This window comes from Sebastes fasciatus, chromosome 11 (assembly GCF_043250625.1).
Source record: "Sebastes fasciatus isolate fSebFas1 chromosome 11, fSebFas1.pri, whole genome shotgun sequence".
Taxonomy (NCBI): Eukaryota; Metazoa; Chordata; class Actinopteri; order Perciformes; family Sebastidae; genus Sebastes; species Sebastes fasciatus.
The window spans coordinates 21,620,374-21,640,691 of NC_133805.1; the positions used below are offsets into that span (position 1 = coordinate 21,620,374).

The 20,318-nt window shown below is 38.5% G+C and overlaps 1 protein-coding gene across 1 annotated transcript; it reads left to right on the forward strand.

Moving 5' to 3' along the window:
* The first annotated feature begins 1,327 nt into the window (after window positions 1–1,327).
* On the forward strand, window positions 1,328–14,114 carry atg9b (autophagy related 9B). The gene is made up of 13 exons (XM_074651556.1): window positions 1,328–2,006; window positions 2,322–2,365; window positions 3,240–3,304; window positions 4,409–4,579; window positions 6,914–7,055; window positions 7,222–7,970; window positions 8,743–8,896; window positions 9,117–9,296; window positions 9,440–9,685; window positions 9,921–10,153; window positions 10,273–10,366; window positions 10,648–10,732; window positions 12,601–14,114. Exons 1-13 carry the CDS (start codon window positions 1,898–1,900, stop codon window positions 12,759–12,761), a joined length of 2,433 nt encoding a protein of 810 aa, XP_074507657.1. The 5' UTR covers window positions 1,328–1,897; the 3' UTR covers window positions 12,762–14,114.
* The last annotated feature ends 6,204 nt before the right edge of the window (window positions 14,115–20,318 follow it).

The window sequence follows — 20,318 nt, forward strand, 5'->3', positions numbered from 1 at the left end:
TTGTAATATTTCCATCATCTACTCTTTTTTTATTATTATTATTATTATTATTTCAAAATGGCAGTATACATAGTAACAGCAGAAAACATAAAACAAATTATATACAAAAGAAGCATAGCGAAAAAATAAACAAGGCGCTGTGCCAAACATAAAAGGACAACAGAAATGAAACAAAAGCAACATAAAATAAAAAAAAAAAAGAATGTATTACTGTCTTTGTCACTGTAATCATAGCAACCAAATATAATATTTCTATAGTACAGTGCAAAATCTGAGAAAATGTTAACAAGTATAAAATGATTGACATCTTTCCACAATTCACATGTATATTTACAGGACCAGAATAAATGAGAGCAAGTTTCAGGATGTGATTGGCAGAAGGAACAATTTACATCTATTATGTCACTCTTTAACTTTTGTAAGAAATGTTTCACTGGATAGAATCTGTGGATCAATTTAAATGACACCTCTTTTACCTTATTTGTTAGAAGGAACTTTTGCGGTAAGGACCAAACTTTCTTCCAGTCAATATCACTAACAAAATTACTCCATTAAAATGTTGCTGCCGGAGTAGAAACCATGCTGTCCTGTAAAGAGCGCTCTTTTAATACATCCATGATAAGAACATGCTGTTGCTGTCATGTTGACACTGACCCACAATGCATTTCGGCGGCAAACAGATGACTTCATTTTTTATTTTTAATATTGGTTTGTGACCACAATGTGCTTCTTTTTCACAACAGGCAACAAAACAAAATTACGAAATTTTAAGCAATCTGTGCAAAATTTTTAAACAGAGACACGACAAAAAATAGGACTTTTTTAATAAATTTTTTTATTTTAAAATGACATTATCCATAGTAACAGCAGAAAACATTAAAAGCATTTACATACAGAAGAAGCATAGCGAAAACATAAACAAAGAGCTGTGCCAAACATAAAAGGACAACAGAAATGAAACAAAACCAACATAAAAAAACACAAAAAATAAATAAATAATAATAAAAAAAGACCACGCGAGAGTATGACAATAATTTCACTTAAAAACTTTAAAGATATTGGTTTGTTACATTGCGTGCATAATCCACTGCCATGTTGACACTACAGATGACTTCATTTTTTATTGTTAACATTAGTTTGTGACCACAATGTGCTTCTTTATTTCACAACAGGCAACAACAAAAAGACGATTTTTTAGCGATGTGTGCAACATTGTTAAACAGAGACACGACAAAGAAAATAGAACATATTTGGAGAAAAAACGACAGAAAACTACAAATTCATACCCGGAAATGACGCAGGGATGAAAACGGAAGTGACGTTGTGTTGACATTTGTTTGTGAAAGACAAAAACAGTGGACTCACACTGGATGGGGTATATGTATTTATGGAAACCACCAACTAACAGGCAGACTGAAGACCACCGTATCGTGATTTATAAACACAGCTGCGTGTTATAAAACGAGCTCTGGTTAAAGATTGGACTCTAAAGCAAAGACGGAGAGAAGATTTAACATCAGCAGACGGACGGAGAACAAAACAAACCTATTTCACCCGGACTGGACTGCATGAGTGGCTGAATCATTCACAGGCTAACCAGCCACCAGACAGCAGCGGAGTTATCTTTAAACGATCAAATTCATTAGTTAATCTGCCTAAGATTCGTGTACTTAATTCTTACCTACCACTCAGTGTTGCTATGGTAGCGCACTACTAGAGACTAGCAAGTAAGCAAGCTAGTGTTAGCCGCAGCTAACCTTGTTTGTGCTGCTTGAGCTGCTGAGGAGCTAACTGCATAATGTAGCTGAGGTTACTGAGGCTGCCTTCGTTTCATACAGTGTTTACACTACAAGTTGCTCGTCAGTTGTTGGGGTGACCTTAAGAATGTTAAAGCACAATGGCCAACTTTGAAGCCTACCAGGAGTATCAGAGGATCGAGGACTTCGAGGAGGACTCTCCACCAGGAGAGGAGGATCTACTGGTCCACGTGCCAGAAGGCCTGAAAGGTAAACAAAGTCCACTAAAGTATGAATTATCTTTATTATAATTGAGCACATTGAGAGTGTTTATACCTAATAAATACGCGGGTAGCCTTAAAAAAACAGATGCAACTGGTTCTTTTGTTAATGGTCTGTTTATTGTCAATACTGTATATACTGCTCCTATTTTTAGACTTCCTTCTATTTAAATGCTTCATATTTTGTTACACTTTGTTTTTTACTGTGTTAGCTGATGCATCTTGTTTTTGCACTATCCCCTTTGCTGCTGTAATAAAGGAATATCTTATCTTAAAGTGCTAATGCTTTCCATTTATGTTACAGACTCATGGCACCATATCAAGAACCTGGATAACTTCTTCAAAAGGATATCCTTTAAATTACAGTACAGTTAAATAAGAGGTGTCTTGTCATTGCATGTCCCTGGCATCATACCATGCTGACACACAGACTTATTAACATGCTTGTTGTCAGTGTTCATGTTTAGTATCTGTTGAATTTGTTTACCTCTTGACTGCCCCTTTTTACAGTCATACTACTAGGGATGCACCGATACCAATACTGGATCGGATATCGGGCCGATACTGACTCAAATAGGTGGATTGGATATCTGTGACAATCTATTGAATTCAATTCTGTGTTTATATGCTATATAGATTAACATTATATACTGAAATTTTAATTCCTCTGTAAGTTTTGACTAATTTGCTGCTGCATCAAACAGGTTCACACTTTAATTATAATTCCTGTTCATTCTCAAGATTTTTTTTTACCAAGTTGCTGGTGCACAATTTATTGTTTACAATGCCGTAAATTAATATCTATATATTTATTTTTTACATTTTGTTTTACAAACATAGGAAAGCAATGTTTAAGTCAAGCCTGTTGTTGTCTTACACATAACAGAATGATCCCAGTCACTTCCACACAGTGAGGCATACAGCTTATTAATTAAACACTGGTATTGGATCGGTACTCAGTATCGGCCGACACCTAAAGCCCAGGTATCGCTATGGGAACTGAAGAAGTTGGAACGGTGCATCCCTAGTTACTACTGGGGTCAGTGGGCAAGGGTAATTTCTAGAGATCCTTGAATTTGATGATATATCTGTGATATCTCATGTTGTCCTGAAGATTGTCTGTGCTTAATCAAGGTATTTTCAACAACTGACCAATTATAAGGCTTTGTTTAATGTTTTCAGATAACGTCTTTTCAAACTTTTCCTTAACCAGTCTGTCCACATCTATCATTTCCACCAAAAGAATGGCTTCGCTTGTATGATGTTATCAGAGTTCTTCGAACTTGTGTAAGTACAAAATACTGATGCCTAGAGTTATCCACATCATGAGACACAGTGAAATGCTTTTTAATTAAAAGCATTAGGTAGGGTTCGCAGTTCCAACAGGAACAGTATGTCACTGGTCATTTTTCATGTTGTTGTTATGACAGTTAAGTGTGCCTCAGGCTCCAGCATGAACAAGTTCAGCCAGAAGATTTCAACAGCAGCTGTACTTGGAAGCTCATGTCAAATAATTTCCCCACACTAAACTCTAACATTGGGATTATTTCTTTATTTACTATTAACTTCATTACTATTTTTGTTAGTATCACCATTTTTGGAGCATTTCTCCTGGTATAAATTATTCTGTTAGCCCTTAATCACATCACCAGGCCAATGTGTCAGCATAACATAGTGTTGTTTTTTCTGTTCCTGCCACCTGAAATAAGTTTTTGCTCTTACTAGTAGGCCATCTTTGTTATTGGGTCCTGATCTGGTGTTTGTCTGATTCTGGCCACAGTTGGCTTATTAGTATGGGGCCCCTTAAACCATTAGCTGGAGAAAATCTGTCCACATATCTGCCGAAGATTTGTGTACTTTATTCTTAACTGTCACTCAGTATTTTTCACGTTACTATGGTAGCGTAGGGTTACGCAAGCGTTTTCAACCAGACTAGCAAGTTAGTAAGCAAGTGTTAGCTACAGCTAATGTTAACCTTATTTGAACTGCTTAAGCTGCTGAGGAGCTAGCTACAGAATGTAGCTGAGGTTTCATACAGTGTTTATTACAAGTAGCTCATCAGCTGGTTTTGACATGGGGGGGAATCTGTCCACATAATGACACCCCAAAACAAACCTCAGTCTGTCAACATATTTAATTTTTAAGGGAACTGCAATTGATCTGTCTTATCTACTTGTACATTAATCACTTCTCAGTAATTGCAGAGTGCATCGTCTGTTGCCTGATGGTTAGAAATGTAATATAGTCACTTATCTCAATGCTGTATACTAATATTAATCTCTTTTGTCATTGGTATTACTTTGGGTTTGCTTGTTTGTTTGTTTGTTTTTGCTGTCATTAAGTATGATGCCTAATCTCCTTGTTTTTCTTTTTTTCATCTCATTCCAACAGTCAGTTTTTGTTTGTTGTCACGTTCACAACGTTCCTTGTCAACTGCGTGGAGTATGATGTCTTGTTTGCCAATCGAGCGGTCAACCACACCGGGCCAGGCCAGAATCCCCTGGACAGGAACAAGGTCACTCTTCCTGATGCCATCCTGCCTAGTCAACAGTGCACTCAGAGGTAATCCTGTTCAATACAGTAGTACATACATTATTTTGGAGAGCTTTAGAGTAGAAATGTGTATTTTTTCCTTTGGGGGGGCAAAATGAGTAGAAGGAGTCGAGGTGAATAAATCGAAAAGGCTAAACAGTCGCAATAAATGATGTGCCCGTCTGTCCTCTCATTGCAGCCAGTTTGATTAGATACTTTGTTCTCAAGCAGACATGGTCTTGGATATTATTAGAGCCCTTTTAGAGACGGGCCTTCAGAGGGATTTAATTTGTCTGGCTTAATGCAGTTGTAATCAGACTTTCAGACTTCATTTCTTATTGGATCGTGTCAGATGTAGCTTCAGACTGCAAGATTACAGACATATTCACAAGGAAGGAAAATGGAACAGTAGCATATTTAGCTGTACCCTGTGGATTTCTTGATTTACCACAGAAAATCATGAGAACTTGTATTTGTAACGGTAGTTAATGTCTCTTTAAGCTCTTTTATTAACTAATAGCACTCTAAGTAATGACCTTAGCAGAAACAATCTTTTGTTTCTACTACTTGGTTATTAGCCAACTTGAGTACCCATTGTTTTTTTTGTTCTTAAACTGTTGTCTCAAAAGAAGCAACTTTAACACACATCCAGAATGAATCATTTGACCGACATGTTCAATTTTTTTATTGTGTATTATCTTTTTGAAGTCATCTGCCAAATTGAAGTTATTCATGTTGGAAAAAGGTCTTAATGCCAGTGTGATAATGGCAGATTACAAGCTAGCGTTAAAGGTTGAATTGGTGAAAAAGGTCCTATCAACAGGCATACGGTTTAACCAGATTGATTTGATGTTTCATTTGAAGTACATGTGACATCTCTTTCTATGAATGCATTTCTTTCTCAGTTTCGTTGTTTATTTGAACCTGAGATTGGTAGCCTCGAGTTGCCACGTTCCTGTAACTGATGGTTGGTTTCTGGTAGGAAGGTATTTGTGTACCGTGCTAAGACTGGCTTTAGGGAACAGGACAATGTAATTGATAGCTTTGGTGGGGTATAACTGTCCAGCCGAGATACTGACAGATTGGCCGGGCCAGCAAGCTGACAACCACATGACACCTCACTAGCCCCACCAAACCTTATGTTGTCATATTTTTCCAAAATGAAGCCTTGTTTTCTCCAGCTTGTCTAATTGGCCTTTCATTAATTTGTGACTGTGGCTCTTCAGTCGTTTATAGTCCGTGACGTACAACTGGTCGAAGTTCTAATTTGGGAACAGCTTGTTCCACAGTTTGGAACCTCTCTGTCCCCCTCATATACTCAGTAACTTCTCTAATTTCCATTTTGAAGCCAGATGCATGTCCTGAAAACATTCTCATATTTTGTTTATTATTTCTGAAAGTAAACTGTTATAAAATGATTTAAAAGAGCATTAACAACTGCACAGATACTGGCTAATGTTTGTTTATAAGTATGGGTAACCAATACCCAAAGTGCTCTGTGTTTTAAAATATAATACTCGGAAGATTCCTTTATTTTAGAATAGGGCTGCAACTAACAATTATTTTCATTGTTGTTTTAAGCTGCTACTGATTTTGTCAATTAATCGCTTAGTTGTTTGGTCTATAGCAAGTCAGAAAATGGTGAAAAATGTCGATCAGTGTTTCCCAAAGCCTAAGATGACGTCCTCAACTGTCTTGTTTTGTCCACAACTCAAAGATATTCAGTTTGCTGCCATAGAGGAGTAAATAAAACAGAAAATATTCTCATTTAAGAAGCTGGAATCAGAAAATTTTGACTTTTTTTTTCTTAAAAAATTACTCAAACCGATTAATCTGTTAGCAAAATAGTTTGAGATTAATTTAAAAGTTGACAACTAATCGATTAATCATTTAATTGTTGCAGCTCTATTTTAAAATGAAGTACGCTGCCTGTCCCACAACCTGTTATCAGGACTTAAGTGTCTGTTTGATACATTATAACATATACTGAGTAAAAACGGCAGATTTTTTCCATCTGTTTATCATGTTAGAAGTTAAGTAAATAATAAAGGGTCAATTTACAGTGTCATAAGAGGAGAGGGGGTGTCATGTGTGCCTCTGAGAACCCACTATAGATGTTGTGTCTGCATCCCAGATTTCAAATGAGCCTCCCCCTTAGACACTTTGTCAGGATATTTATAGACTTGCTATCTTTCCATCCTCTTCCAAATATTGTGTGACTATTGTGCCTCTTTCTGACATGTTCTGACATGTTTGAACACTGCTCTAGTAGTCACCAATGTCTAAATGACCAAAATCCATAACTCTAACAGATATACGGTATATAGCCAGCCATGTCTGAAAAGGGCTTTTGTTTCTATTCAGGATCCAAGAGGACAGCTGGATTATATTCCTTCTCATCATGGCAGCCATCTTCTGGCTCTATCGACTTGTTAAAGTCTTTTGCAATGTCCTGAGCTACTGGGAGATCAGGCAGTTCTACATCAAAGCACTGAAGATCAGGATGGTAAGTGGGAGACCTTATCATTTTAATGCTACAAGGGAAAAGTAATCAATCATGTGACTAATGGCTTATGCTTATAAAACCATGAACCACACCTAAAATGATGAGTCGTGTTGTCATGCAACATCTCCGTGTTATTAGTCGGCTTACGCTGTGCTCCTTGTCCCAGGATGAACTATGCAACTTCACATGGCAGGAAGTCCAGGACCGGCTGATCAGCCTGCAGCGAGAGCAGCAAATGTGCATACACAAGAAAGAGCTGACAGAACTTGACATCTATCACCGCATCCTGCGATTCAAGAACTACATGGTGGCCATGATAAACAAATCGCTGCTGCCAGTGCAGCTGCAGCTCCCCCTGCTGGGCAATGTGGTGTTCCTCACCCAGGGCCTCAAGTACAACTTTGAGCTCATCCTCTTCTGGGGTCCCGGCTCTCTGTTTCAGAATAAGTGGAACCTGCACCCCAAGTACAAGCGGAACGGGAACCGCCTAGAGCTGGCGCAGCAGCTCAGTAGAGTTATCCTGCTGATGGGTTTGGCCAATTTGCTGCTGTGTCCCTTCATCCTGGTGTGGCAGGTGCTGTACGCGTTCTTCAGCTACACCGAGGTGATCCGCAGAGAACCGGGGAGCCTGGGTGCACGACGCTGGTCCCTGTACGGTCGCTTATACCTGCGACACTTCAACGAGCTGGACCACGAGCTGCATGGACGTTTAGGCCGCGGCTACAAGCCCACTTCCAAATATATGAACTCCTTTACATCACCAGTGCTGACTGTGCTCGCTAAGAACTTTGCCTTCTTCTCAGGCTCAATTCTGGCTGTGCTCATTGCACTGACAGTCTATGATGAGGATGTTCTAACAGTGCAGCACATTCTGACCGCTATCACTGTGCTGGGAGTGGTCATTACGATCGCCAGGTGAGTTTTCAGAGCCAGGTTGTTTTTTTCTTCCTGGAGCCGTTCCAGGATCGCTATATGTTAGAATGAACGAAGCTCTCTGTTCTTTGTAATTGTAACACTTGCTGTTTATATCATAATATACAGACAGCTGTGTACCAAGGTTATAATAGTTTTGAATTTTTTTTGTTTTGACAAGTCAATTTCATTTTAGTTTTACTTAGTTTTTAGAGTGTGTTTCATGCCGTCGTGATATATTATAGCTAAAAAAACTAAAATTTAAATTAATTTGCATTCATTTTTATTTAGTTTTTTACCCAGGAAATATAATTTCAGTTTAGTTTTATTTATTGTTTTATTAAAGGATATAGTTTATATTTATTTTCAGATTACTAAAAATATTTTTCACTGCTTATTTTTGTTTTAGTTTCAGTGTTAGTTTACTATAATAACCCTACTGTGTACTATAGAAAAATAGATTATGATTTTCAATTGTTTTGATCTGGTTTATTACATTTTTTAGTAAATATTAAATTTCTTAGAATTTATTTTAGTATTTTATTGGTGTTCAGAAGCTTTTTTCAAGTTGTGGGGGGAAGTAAATTGTAAAGGAAACTGTAGACATCCTGCATATCACTCATTTATGAACGTAGGAAAATTTAAACGGGATCCTTGTCCCCTAATCATTTACAGATTTTCAAGCAAAAAAACTAAATATACTGTACAAAACTGTCCTGTTTTCCTAATTTATACGGTTGAATAATGTGCATATTTTGTACCTGTCCTGCACCAGGTCCTTCATCCCAGATGAGCATATGGTGTGGTGTCCAGAACAGCTGCTGCAGTGCATGCTGGCACACATTCACTACATGCCAGACCACTGGAGGGGCCATGCTAACAAGGGCGAGACCCGTGACGAGGTGGCGCAGCTGTTCCAGTACAAAGCGGTGAGGAACGGAGAAACTCAGTGGACAGGAACACATTTGTCACCGTCTAAACTAAAGTTGATGACGTTTGATAAGACTTTGTCTTGGATACAGTCTAATAGTATAATCACTGGATTTATTAATGCATTTTTGGGAACACTGACATATATTTGACTGTGTAGAATAGGAACACATTTAAGATTGGACTTTGTACAATCAGTTTTTTCTCTGTCCAAACCAGGTGTTCATCTTGGAGGAGTTGCTCAGTCCTATTGTCACACCCTTCATTCTCATCTTCCACCTGAGGAATAAGTCTCTAGAGATCATTGACTTCTTCAGGAACTTCACTGTGGATGTGGTTGGAGTCGGAGACATCTGCTCCTTTGCGCAGATGGACATCAGACGCCATGGAAACCCAACAGTAAGATGTGGTCCTTCTCTTACATAGGATTCAAGCCTGTCAGCTCATTAGCTTTTCTCTCGAACTGGAGACTCTCAAGAGCAAAGTGAATACTTCATTTTATGTTGCTTGAATTGACATATATCTGTAAATGTTTTTTGCAGTGGATGTCAGAGGGCCAGACGGAGGCCTCCATATACCAACAAGCTGAAAATGGCAAGACAGAGTTGTCTCTTATGCATTTCACCATTAAAAACCCACGCTGGCAGCCGCCTCAGGAGAGCTCAGTGTTTATCAGCCATCTAAAGGAAAAGGTGCACCACGATGCACAGAGTGGCCCTTCCACCCAGCTGCTGCTGTCTGAGGCTCCTCTCTGCACCTCGCTGCAGTCCAACGAGTCAGGCACTGGGGTAAGATCACACAAATAACATGTACCCCACATGAACTAGTCATGTTGACCAAATTGCAGCGTAAATGTTAATAAATATTCATTGCCACGACTTAAATTAACCACAAATTAAATAATTCCAGAATAGATTTCTCTGCATAAACTATTGATCCATAAACTACTAGCTATTTTTCTCTGTTGCAATGTAATCGTATTTACTTAGTGGCTCTGTATTGACCTTTTGTTGTTGTTTCCAGCCTGATAATCTGCTGGCCAGCGTCCTGGCTCACCCCATTCTAACTGCGTCTGGACTACAAGGGCGAGACCATCGCTTCATCCCACCGAGCACCGCTGCGTCCGCCGCCGCCAGCGTCCTGGCCTCTTTGTCCACCTCCCAGCTCGGACATACCAGCCGCTCACATGGCCTCCTGCACTCATCCGTCCACCCCGAGAGCACCATGTACCGCAGCGATCGCACCTTCATTGACAGGTACTTATCACACGTTGCATTTTCTACTATGTTATTTACATAATGTAGCTAGAATAGTGTTTGGCGAAATAAATAAATAAATAAATGTATGTTATCTGCTTTGGTTGTTTCTTTCTCAGTATGTCTAATGGTGACTCTCGCATCCGGAGCAATACACTGCACTCAGAGTTTGCCTCAGCAGAGATGAGTCTCCATGCCATCTACATGCATGAGGTAATGTCCTGCCTCCAGGCACTGCAGTTTACATGAATATATGAATCCTCCTTTTCTCTGTTGTGTGCCTGGAGTTAAAAGTGAAACTCCCCAAAATCTTTTGATCAGCTTGAATTCATGTCAGTTACAAAGGATCCCAATGGTGACCAGTTTTAAACGTCTTCTTTCAAGTCTGCAGGTGTTGTGTATTTGATACTGGAGTAACAGTTTTCAGTATCCCTTGTAGACCACTAGTCTAGTTCTCTGTTCTACTGTACATTGACAAATGCTCATCTCTCCAGCTCCACCAGCAGACCTCTCACCCACAGAGAAGTTCGGGGCAGTGGCAAAACCCAGTGCCAATGAGAGATCTGCACACAAACCCTGGTAAATGAAAATCTTGTTTTTGAAAAACCTCGCAGAAATATTTGGTTAAAAAGCAAGTGACATGTTCCTGGCAGTGTGCTGTTCTGTTTGTTAAGTGTGAGGGAGGATTTTAGAGCCACATTTTCTAATTCTTTTGGACATAAACATTGAATCTAATGACCCTGTGTAATGGAAAAAAGATTGCTTGTAGTGCTGAAATCACGGTCATGACCCGAATCTGCAGCACTTAATTACACACTCCAGTCAGAACAACAACTGCAAATTGAGAGCAGAGTCCTAAAGGACTTTAGATTAAGTCAGAATAGATTTTGAAAGGCAAATATGTCTGCTTTAATATTTGTAAATGTAAAAAACGGTCCGCACACCGCAGCTCCCTTAAGTGCCATTTATTAGCACATCCTCAAGTAGTGATGTTTTGAGCAGATGCCCTTCTTCAGACTCACTTGAGGATGTGCTAATAAATTGCACTTAAGGAAGCTACAGTGTGGCAAGCTTTTTTTTTTACATTTTCATTGCTGTCTTCTATTTGTCCAGCAACTGCCTACTACGATTTTTGATACGCGACCACTTTACATTGTCTGCTTCAATATTTGTCAAACTTTCGTTATACTACATGGTAATGCAGTACAGAAACCAAACCTGCACTAACAACGGTAACATAACTGAAAATATAAAGCTCATTGTGAGTTATTATAAGTCTCAAGTGTCTACAAGTGGATTGTTTTCACTATAGTAGAATGAATGGAGACCAATGGCTTTGTCAATTTTATACACTGATTTATACACTGTTATGGAGCAGTATGTTAATTTGCCAGGTGACCGGCCTTTAAAAGCTTTAACATTACAAAAATATGTTCTCTGTGAAACACTGATCATTAAAGGTTGGGTTGGTAATGATGAGAAACCAGTAAGATTACAGTAGATTTAAAAAAAAAGATCCAACCGAAACACCCAGCTCAGTGTGGCCAACTCTTTCCCAATGAAAGTAGCCAGCAGCACTAGTTCCAAAAGTCCATAAAGCTGCCTTCACATGATAAGAGATTTGCTTTTCACTCACCGCAAGTTAGAGCACAGAGCCTTCCAGTGGCAGCAGGTAAAATATCTCCCCAAAAAAAGAGTGCAAGGAACGCCATTCACTGTTTCTAGGCAACAACAACAACAGTTGCAGCTGTTCTCATTGACCCCTCAACCGAAGTCAAAGTTGAAATAATATGAACTTTGAGCGCAGCGCTCGGGGGCGATTTCGAGCGGTGTGCCACGCCAAGGGTAGCACTTCTGCCTAGTCGGGCGGCGCCGCTCTCCCCATAGGAAAACAAGTGCACAGCCAGCGCAGAGCGATTTTATAGCTGATCATGTGTAGACAGCTTAAATTGAGAGAGAAAATCGGCAAGTCAGCAACACCACAGACAGTCCCTCCCCTCAGGCCTCCCTCCAAAGCCACTCCCCCAAAATTATCATTATGAACGTAAACAACGAACACGGCTATTGTTAGTGCTCATAGCTGTCAAGCCGGCGGCTTGTGGAAGACTCCGGTAATGCGTAATTAGTGCACGGGCAGAGTGCACACAGGTAGACCCGACAGGCAGGTAGCCCGTCCAATCATTTAATTTGGGTCTCATAAAATGATTGGACAGGCTTATTACAGTCCTGCGACAGCCACAGATACCGTCAGAGCGTTTGATTTATTGATTGCTGATGGCATGTAAAGAGAATTTCAACTGATATAACCAAAAATGTATTTGAACAACACTACCAACCCTACTTTAAATCAGGTGGGACTAAATTGAAATGTTTCAATCATCTCCCTTGTATTAACTAGACTACGCCTAAGAAAGCCTCTGACTTTCTTGTATCAACACTCTTATCAGGTATCCAGGCACACAGTGGCCATGGTACCAGCATTTCCATGCCCACCGCTGTCCACCTCGGTGGCTGGCAAGAGGAGGAGGAGGAGGAACAGGAGAATGAAGATGATCAGGAGATTAACAGTGGATCTACTCCAAAACAGGGCACTGGGAGTAGTTGTTGAAGTGCCTTTATGTCATAAGGTATATGATCTCTTTAACCTCTGTAATATGACACATGTCTACGATCTATGCTTTGTGGTTCTGTATCCTGTGTGTTCGTTTGAACCTAACAACAATGGCCTTTTATCCTACAAGGGATACATCGCCATGATAATTTCTCCTCTCTCTCTCTTTTTTTTTTATAGTGTTTACATTTTACTTTCTTCTATGAACATTGTGGCCTTAGATGATCTTCATGGAGAATTTAGCATGGACCTTTAAAAACATTATTCGTTGTAGGAGGGGCTCATTGAATAACCACTGTCTCTGCACCTCCGCGCCTCATCCTGTCACACCAGGCAGACTATGGCATCAGGGAAACCATACGTCTTCCGTCCGATCCGTCTTGATTTTGTCATAAACTTGTACATACGAGCTGTGTTTAAAGTGACAGAGAGACAATAGAGTGTATTCATAGGATCACTGTGTGAATAGGAGTGCAAAAGGCTCATCGCGACTTCTGCTGAGCCGGCGTGTGTGCACACTTCCAAGTATTTGTGCATCACAAAGATTTACAGCGTGAGTCTAAATGAGGTTTCTCACAGAGGGATGATCTGTGCTGCAAAGACTGCAAAACCGTATTGTAGCTGCCTGAACAATTTTGATCACCTCAAATTCATTATTTCAAGTTGTGCTGTTTGACCCTGGTGATTTTGTAAATACACTTTTACGTCTTACTTATCCTTTAAAAAGTCCACATTTTTACTACCAGAGCTAATCCTTGAAAAAAAGATACCAAGTATTGATTTGATGAAGAGCTGACTTGTACAGGAGCTGTACTACTAAAACACAAGGTGTAGCTGGCAAAACATGTCTTTAAACCAGACATACACATGTGTTGATGCTGCTGACCGTGTTCAGTGGTCCTAAAGATTTTGTTCAGTATTATAATATGTCCACCACTCATGTATCAGGACACTATTCCTCAAAAACAAGACTGAAAGCGTGGGCCCAAAATACACTTGGCGTCAAAATCCCAATGCAGATATAAGATGTCTTTTTAAGTCGATTTAAGCTAGACACAAAGTCAGCTTTATGCCTTAACAACTATATAAAAACATGCATTTCAATAGATTTTACCTCAGTGGTGGTGAAGAAAAACTCCAATCAATACCTCTGCAGTGTAAATACTCTTGTATAAATATATATATATACAGTACATATGAGGTTCATTGCCGTGAGCAGGTGCATCTTTTAACTGCATTTTGATTTTAATGGCAGGCGTAAATGGAATCTGTTCTTATTCCTCGTCTAGCAGATGTTTTAAGTCGAGCATTGATATCCCAGAAATCATGGGGAGGAATCTTTTTTTTTTTTAGAACAAAACAGGGTGGTATTGCTTTTACAAATCTTTGTTGTGCACATTAGCATTTTGTTTGCGCCCTTTTTTCCAAAACGCTGACATATAAAAAAAGTGGAACTTCATCATAAGGGCTGATTTCAGAGTGCGTGTGTGCGCTGTTGCTTCTGCAGCTTTAGATTTGATGATTTTAAGGACAGCAGTTCCTCTCAGTGTTGGCTTTGTACTTTCAAAGTAAGAGCATGAGGAGAAAAGAAAGCCTTTCCACAGTCTGCATCATCTGTTAGCTTTAGGTTTATTTATTACCTGTTGCTCATCACATATTTAACTGCTATATATGTGTATTATTTATTTTAAGAAAAGATTGTTTTGTGAAATAATTTGCTTTCACAATATCATGTTAATTAAAGAAATGGCATGTGCCTCCACTAAAATGAGCAAAAAAAAAAACCATTTTGATTTTGAAATTCTGATAAAAAGATTTTATTAATGCAAAGATAACATGGCCCGCTGCATGATTTTGAATGTGATTTACACTAAAAAATAAACTAGGACTAAATCTGCTTGTTGATGCAGTGCACAAAAATATCTTTCTACCCATTTTTTTTTATTGTATTCTTCATCATCGATCACAGTAATTTAGATGTCATCCTCCTAGGGCTGACCCGAATGCTTCGAGGCTTTGAAGCTTTGACCGTTGCCATGGTAATCGACCTCCAAATCAGTATTTGAATGCTTCGTTTAAAAAAATGATATATGTAAGTATGTAATAATAATTTATAAATCCTAAAAATCCTAAAAAATAGTCCAGTAGTGCGGCAGCGGCACTGTCCCAGGCACTGAAACTGGGAAGATGGAGATAAACAGACAGAAGAACATGGCAGCTTGCTTCAAAGCCCAGAAAGTGGTATTCGGGACAGCCCTACATCCTCCACAATTGCAAGACTTCAGAGGGTATAAATGTGTCTCTGCCCTCCCGCGTGTTTAGAAACTATTACACTTTCTTTGTGAGTGTGTCTGTGGAAGGAATGCTTTTTGACACCTGTGTAATTATGCTAACATGAACTCCGATTTTGCACTGACAGAAAATAAACATTTGTTTTAATGTGTATGTACAGTACTTGCATCAGTTACATTTAAGGGCAGGTCTCAAAAAGGGACACAGAGTCAGTCTCCATCCGGAATGACCTCTTCTCGTTGTTTGTATATAAGCAAAGCATCGGCACGCGTTGTGTTGTATCGTCGTCCACAGCAGACCCACAACCATAAGGTCGTTCTTACCTCTGGTCAGTAAAAGTTTCGCCCTGTAGAGGACGATGTGTGTCTCTGTCACGCTGTTAAATATGCTTACATGGGTATTGTGGGTTCATGTTATAGAGACACTGGAGCTCAGCTTTGTGCACAGAGTTGATTTCTGTTCTCCACATTTACACCTCACTGTTGTGTTTGTCATTTTATTTAAAGCAGTGCCTTAGTATTAAGGATTAGTAATTGCTCTTTATAGAAGCCATTTCATGTAAACCATTGGATTTATGTTCACAGATTTAACAGCACATACTATGTACAGTATTTTATTTTGGCAAGTCATTGTGTATAGCATCAAGTATGTAGTGAATGAGGCTTGTAAAATGAGTTGTGAACTGATCCTGTGTCAGTCTGTTGCATCCGACAGCACACTTCTTCTTATCATGGTGTCTGAATTTGCACTGTCCTCAATATCCTAAAGAAGCAGGAGTGTGCCTTGTAATCGCTGGTGTCATCACGGCCAACCCTCTCATCTTACTGTGGTTTCTTATCCACTAATACACCAGTCGAACAATCACAGTGACTGGAACACGGTGCTAAGTTTTCATCCTGAAATGTTGAATATGTTTTAAGACATGTTTTTTTTTTTTTTTTTTTTTTTGTGTTATAGGTTTGTCTGTTTGTTTTTGTTTCTGTAAATTAAGAAACACTAGCTGAAAAATGAAACATGCCAAAAGAACTTGTTTTCGGCACAGCTTTACAAAACGTGTGTGTTGTTGGGTTTTTTTGTGAGTGAGTAGAGAGGCAAATCCTATTTTGAGTGTATTTGATCATGTCATGTGTGGTTGATTATGCAATGTTTATTTGAAATAAAAATATATTTAAATTTTAATTTAATTTGTTTTATATTGCAATTGCTAGTTTGCATTGTGAGCTTGTGGGATTACAGCGTGAAACATTTTCTCTACAAGTCGTGGACATATCTGACACGGATATATTGGTAATGATGCCTTTTTATATATCAACTTGGATTTCTGGTGTTTATTAAGCGTGGCTCAATGATGAAGTAGAGCCTGATAAACTAAGTCTGAGATGTCCTAATATGGTCACCGTACAGAGATAGAGATGGAGACAGACCCACCTCTGTACAGTGACCAAATAAACCGAAGATGTGGGATTATAACTGTCTGACTTTGGCGACTCCTAGAGGTGGTATCAGAAAAGACACTATGGTAGACAGCATTGCAAGGTGTAACATGGACAACGTAATAACAGACAAAACAAGAAATGATGGAAATAATTAACCAACAAAATAATGATGTACCTACTGATAGAGAATAATATATTTCATATTATTCCATATTTCTGATATAATCTGATTTATCGTCTTTGTCTTTATGTGTTGAACTCTTATTTCCTTCCTTAGGGAGCAATAAGAGCTCACTAGCGCAGGAATACTTAATCCTTCAGACTTTATTTACACAGACTTTATTGCTGATCTATTCAGGACACACTGTTCTGTGTGTCTTCTTTGCTCTCTTCCACTCCCTCCTGTTCAGCCACTCACTATCAGATACTATAACCAGCTGATTCCTCTCCTGTGCAGACCAGATAAACACTCTTGGCTCTGTTGAAATCCTGTAGTCTAATCCTTAAATGAATGATTGGTTACATATTTTTGTTTCATGGTATTCTGTGCTGGCATCATATTGCCCTGTGTACCCCTGTTGTCATATACTGGTACTCTGTCAATACTGTATATTATATCCACATTGTAAATAAACACCACATGCCTCTATTTTGAGACACAGTATTTTGTTTCATCTGGTTTTTTTTTCTATATCCAATTTGGTTGTTTATTATTGTTCAAGTCCCCATAGAACATTTTAGGGACATAAACGCCATCTGCTGTTCATTCTTGGCTATCTGTCCTTGGTGCCACTGACATTTGTCTCGCTTGTCGTCTGCTTATGTAAATGTTCTTTTCAATGTGTTTCAGCTGTGAACATGATACAACCGTGACCTTATCCTTGAAATGGCTAAGAGGTCAGGTGGAAGGCCGTGTAGGTCACATATTGGAGAGTACACATTACAACCATTCTATGGAAATTGTCTCATCACAAAGACATTTTTTTTACTTGGGAGTTTATTTAACTCTATAGTTGCCAGGTGCTATGTGCCTGTCTGCTGCCCTCTGCTGTATTGTGCTCCAGGTGGGTCGAGAGGGACTTTTGGACGACTACCAAAGGTTGTGGAAATAACATCCGTGATATCATTTGATGCTATTAACTGGTTGGGCGTCAAAAATGTAGACCACAGAAAGAGCAAAGATTGAGGAGAAAAACAATTGGAGGTAGGTAAAAACATTTTTTTTCCCATTTATTACACATTGTTGATCTAAACTGTTTGGATGGATGTGGGACAGACAGAGACAAATGAGTTCTCTGCTGATTTGTTGTCATTTTTCTTTTTCTCTGTATACTTTCAGGAGCATGGAAACCAAACACAGTAGCCAGAACAGGATGACGCCGAGGCGAGCAGCAACAGTGGATTACTGTCTGCTAGAGTTTCGGGGAGTTTAAATCAGGGTCCAGGCGACCTGCTGCTGTCAGTCACTGGCACTGGGGGAAAGCCCACTCTGGAAGAACCAGGAAAATACCACAGAGGCCAAAGAATAGGGGAAGAATTATGTTTCTACATAAGCATTAAATATAAGAAATATAATCATGTCTCTAAATCTGTGATAAAGTAGAGCATAATAGAAATAAATGCCCTGCTATCTAATGAATGCTATGTCATGCTGAATGGTTGCTGTGTGTTTTAATCACCGTGAAGATGACACATTACTGTATTTTAGGCTTTTGTACAATATGAAGTCATGACTTAATTATGGGTCTGACCAGCTGGTAATGCAGCTGTCAACATGGTGGCGGTGGAAAACAATGTGTCACAAGCTACAGGGGAAGTTCAATCACATTCAATGGAAATGTATACATACAGTACATGTGGACAAGAGGAAGCTTCTAGTCTTACTCAGAAGATACTGTCCATAAGAAAGGGAAGGTTACTCAGAAAATGGACAGAATGACACTGAAGAAATAGCGAGCAGAAAGACACAAGGGTCAGCAGGCTATGATCAAATAATGCGTTCAGTACACCGATCAAAACGGTGTTAGTGCAGCTGAAAAAGTAGAAGTATAGGGAAGCAGTTCAACTTCACATGTGGAAAAGCATGACAAGTTCAAATGCTCAAGGTAGTTTGACATTCAGCTACTTCAGATTCAATTTGGCTCATCCCCATGCTCAGCTCAGACGAGCCAAAAGATCATTAGATACAGACAGAGGTGGCAAGAGATTGATTTGCAGGTCACCAATTTGCACATACAAGAAAGGTTAAAAAGTGTTCTAATTTTAGTTTAAATTTTTTTTGTTTTTTTTCTCAAAGTGAATCTGAGGTCATCAAAAGTCCTGTACTAGACAATTTTCTGGCATTTCTGGCTGCCTGTGGATCTACAATCTGACTCCAAAATAACTCCTGTCGAGTGACTCACCACTGGTTTTAATGACCTTAACTAGCCTAAATGGAAGTCTGAAGGGCATACATAATTTGCATTAAATGTGATCTTTCCTTCTTCAAAGATGGGGCCACTATGATAAACTCTAAAAACATTTGTTTTAGTCTTTTTTTTAAGTACTTGGGAAGATATGGTTGGTATTTTGCAGGCTAATCGCAGCTTTATAGACTCAGCACTTACTTGTTTAAAAAATTGTTTAATTTACAGCATAGCAGTGGTGGAAGAAGTACTCAGATCTTTTACTTAAGTAAAAGTAGCAATACCACTGTGTAGAAATGCTCCGTTACAAATAAAACTCATGCATTCAAACTTTACTTTAATGTTTAATATTTTAAGTAAAAGTACAAAAGTATAAGCATCAAAATATACTTAAAGTACCAAAAGTAAAAGTACTCATTATGCAGAATGGCCCATTTCAGAGTAATGGATATTATATATATATATATACATCAAAAGTATTAATGTATTTATGTGTAAGCATCACCTTAATGTTGCAGCTGGCACAGGTGGGGCTAATTTTAACAAATTTACATACTCCCATGTTGCTTAATCTATAATAACACATCATAATCCACATGCTAATTATATTTTGTATTAATAATCTGAATCTGCAAAGTAACTAGTAAAGCTAGTACATGTCAAATACATGGTGTGGAGTAGAGGGATAAAGTAACAGACAAATGGAAATACTCAAGTAAAGTTAAAGTATTTAAGTACAGTACTTGAGTAAATGTAGTTACTTTATATTTGTTTTAATTTTGTATTTATATATTTTCTTCAGTATATTTTCATTGTAAATATATATCCTTTTAAACTATGTTTAGCTATTTATTATTATTATTATTATTATTATTTTATACACTGACTTATGTTCAATTTCAGGGAAGGTTCTGTGTTGTATGTACAATGTGTTAAATGTATAAAATCAATAAATATAGGCCTATGTTGTTTTCGTTTTTTATCTTTAATGTAATTACTTTCCACTACTGCAGCACAGTATCATATTTTATACATTCATCATGTCTTTTGTTGGTAAAATCTTAATTTGCAAAGTAACTCCAGCTGTCAGGTAAATGTAGTGGAGTAAAAGTATAACGTAACATGAAATTAAAATACTTAAGCAAAATAAAAAGTACCTCAAAATTGTACTTAAGGCTGCAGTGGGTAGAAATGGAGCAAATATGATTAAAACAAGTTATTTTTATAACTTTATAACTATATCCTGACAGTAGTGCATGAGACAGGTAATCTGGAAAAAAAAACATGTGCCTCTGTGTCCTCTGGTGCTCCTATAATGGCATCTGCAAGATTTCACAGACCGGAGGGAAAACAACCAGTCAGAGCCGAGCTGGAGCCTTGCCGTCTCTGAGCAGCTGTCAATCACTCACGAACTCTGATCA

What these genes read in the sequence shown, in the direction of transcription:
- atg9b (XM_074651556.1), top strand. Translation starts at nt 1,898, where the DNA reads ATGGCCAACTTTGAAGCCTACCAGGAGTATCAGAGGATCGAGGACTTC. An exon ending in GTGGTCATTACGATCGCCAG is followed by an intron (nt 7,971 to 8,742) that starts GTGAGTTTTCAG and finishes GTCCTGCACCAG; the next exon opens with GTCCTTCATCCCAGATGAGC. An exon ending in AGATCTGCACACAAACCCTG is followed by an intron (nt 10,733 to 12,600) that starts GTAAATGAAAAT and finishes CACTCTTATCAG; the next exon opens with GTATCCAGGCACACAGTGGC.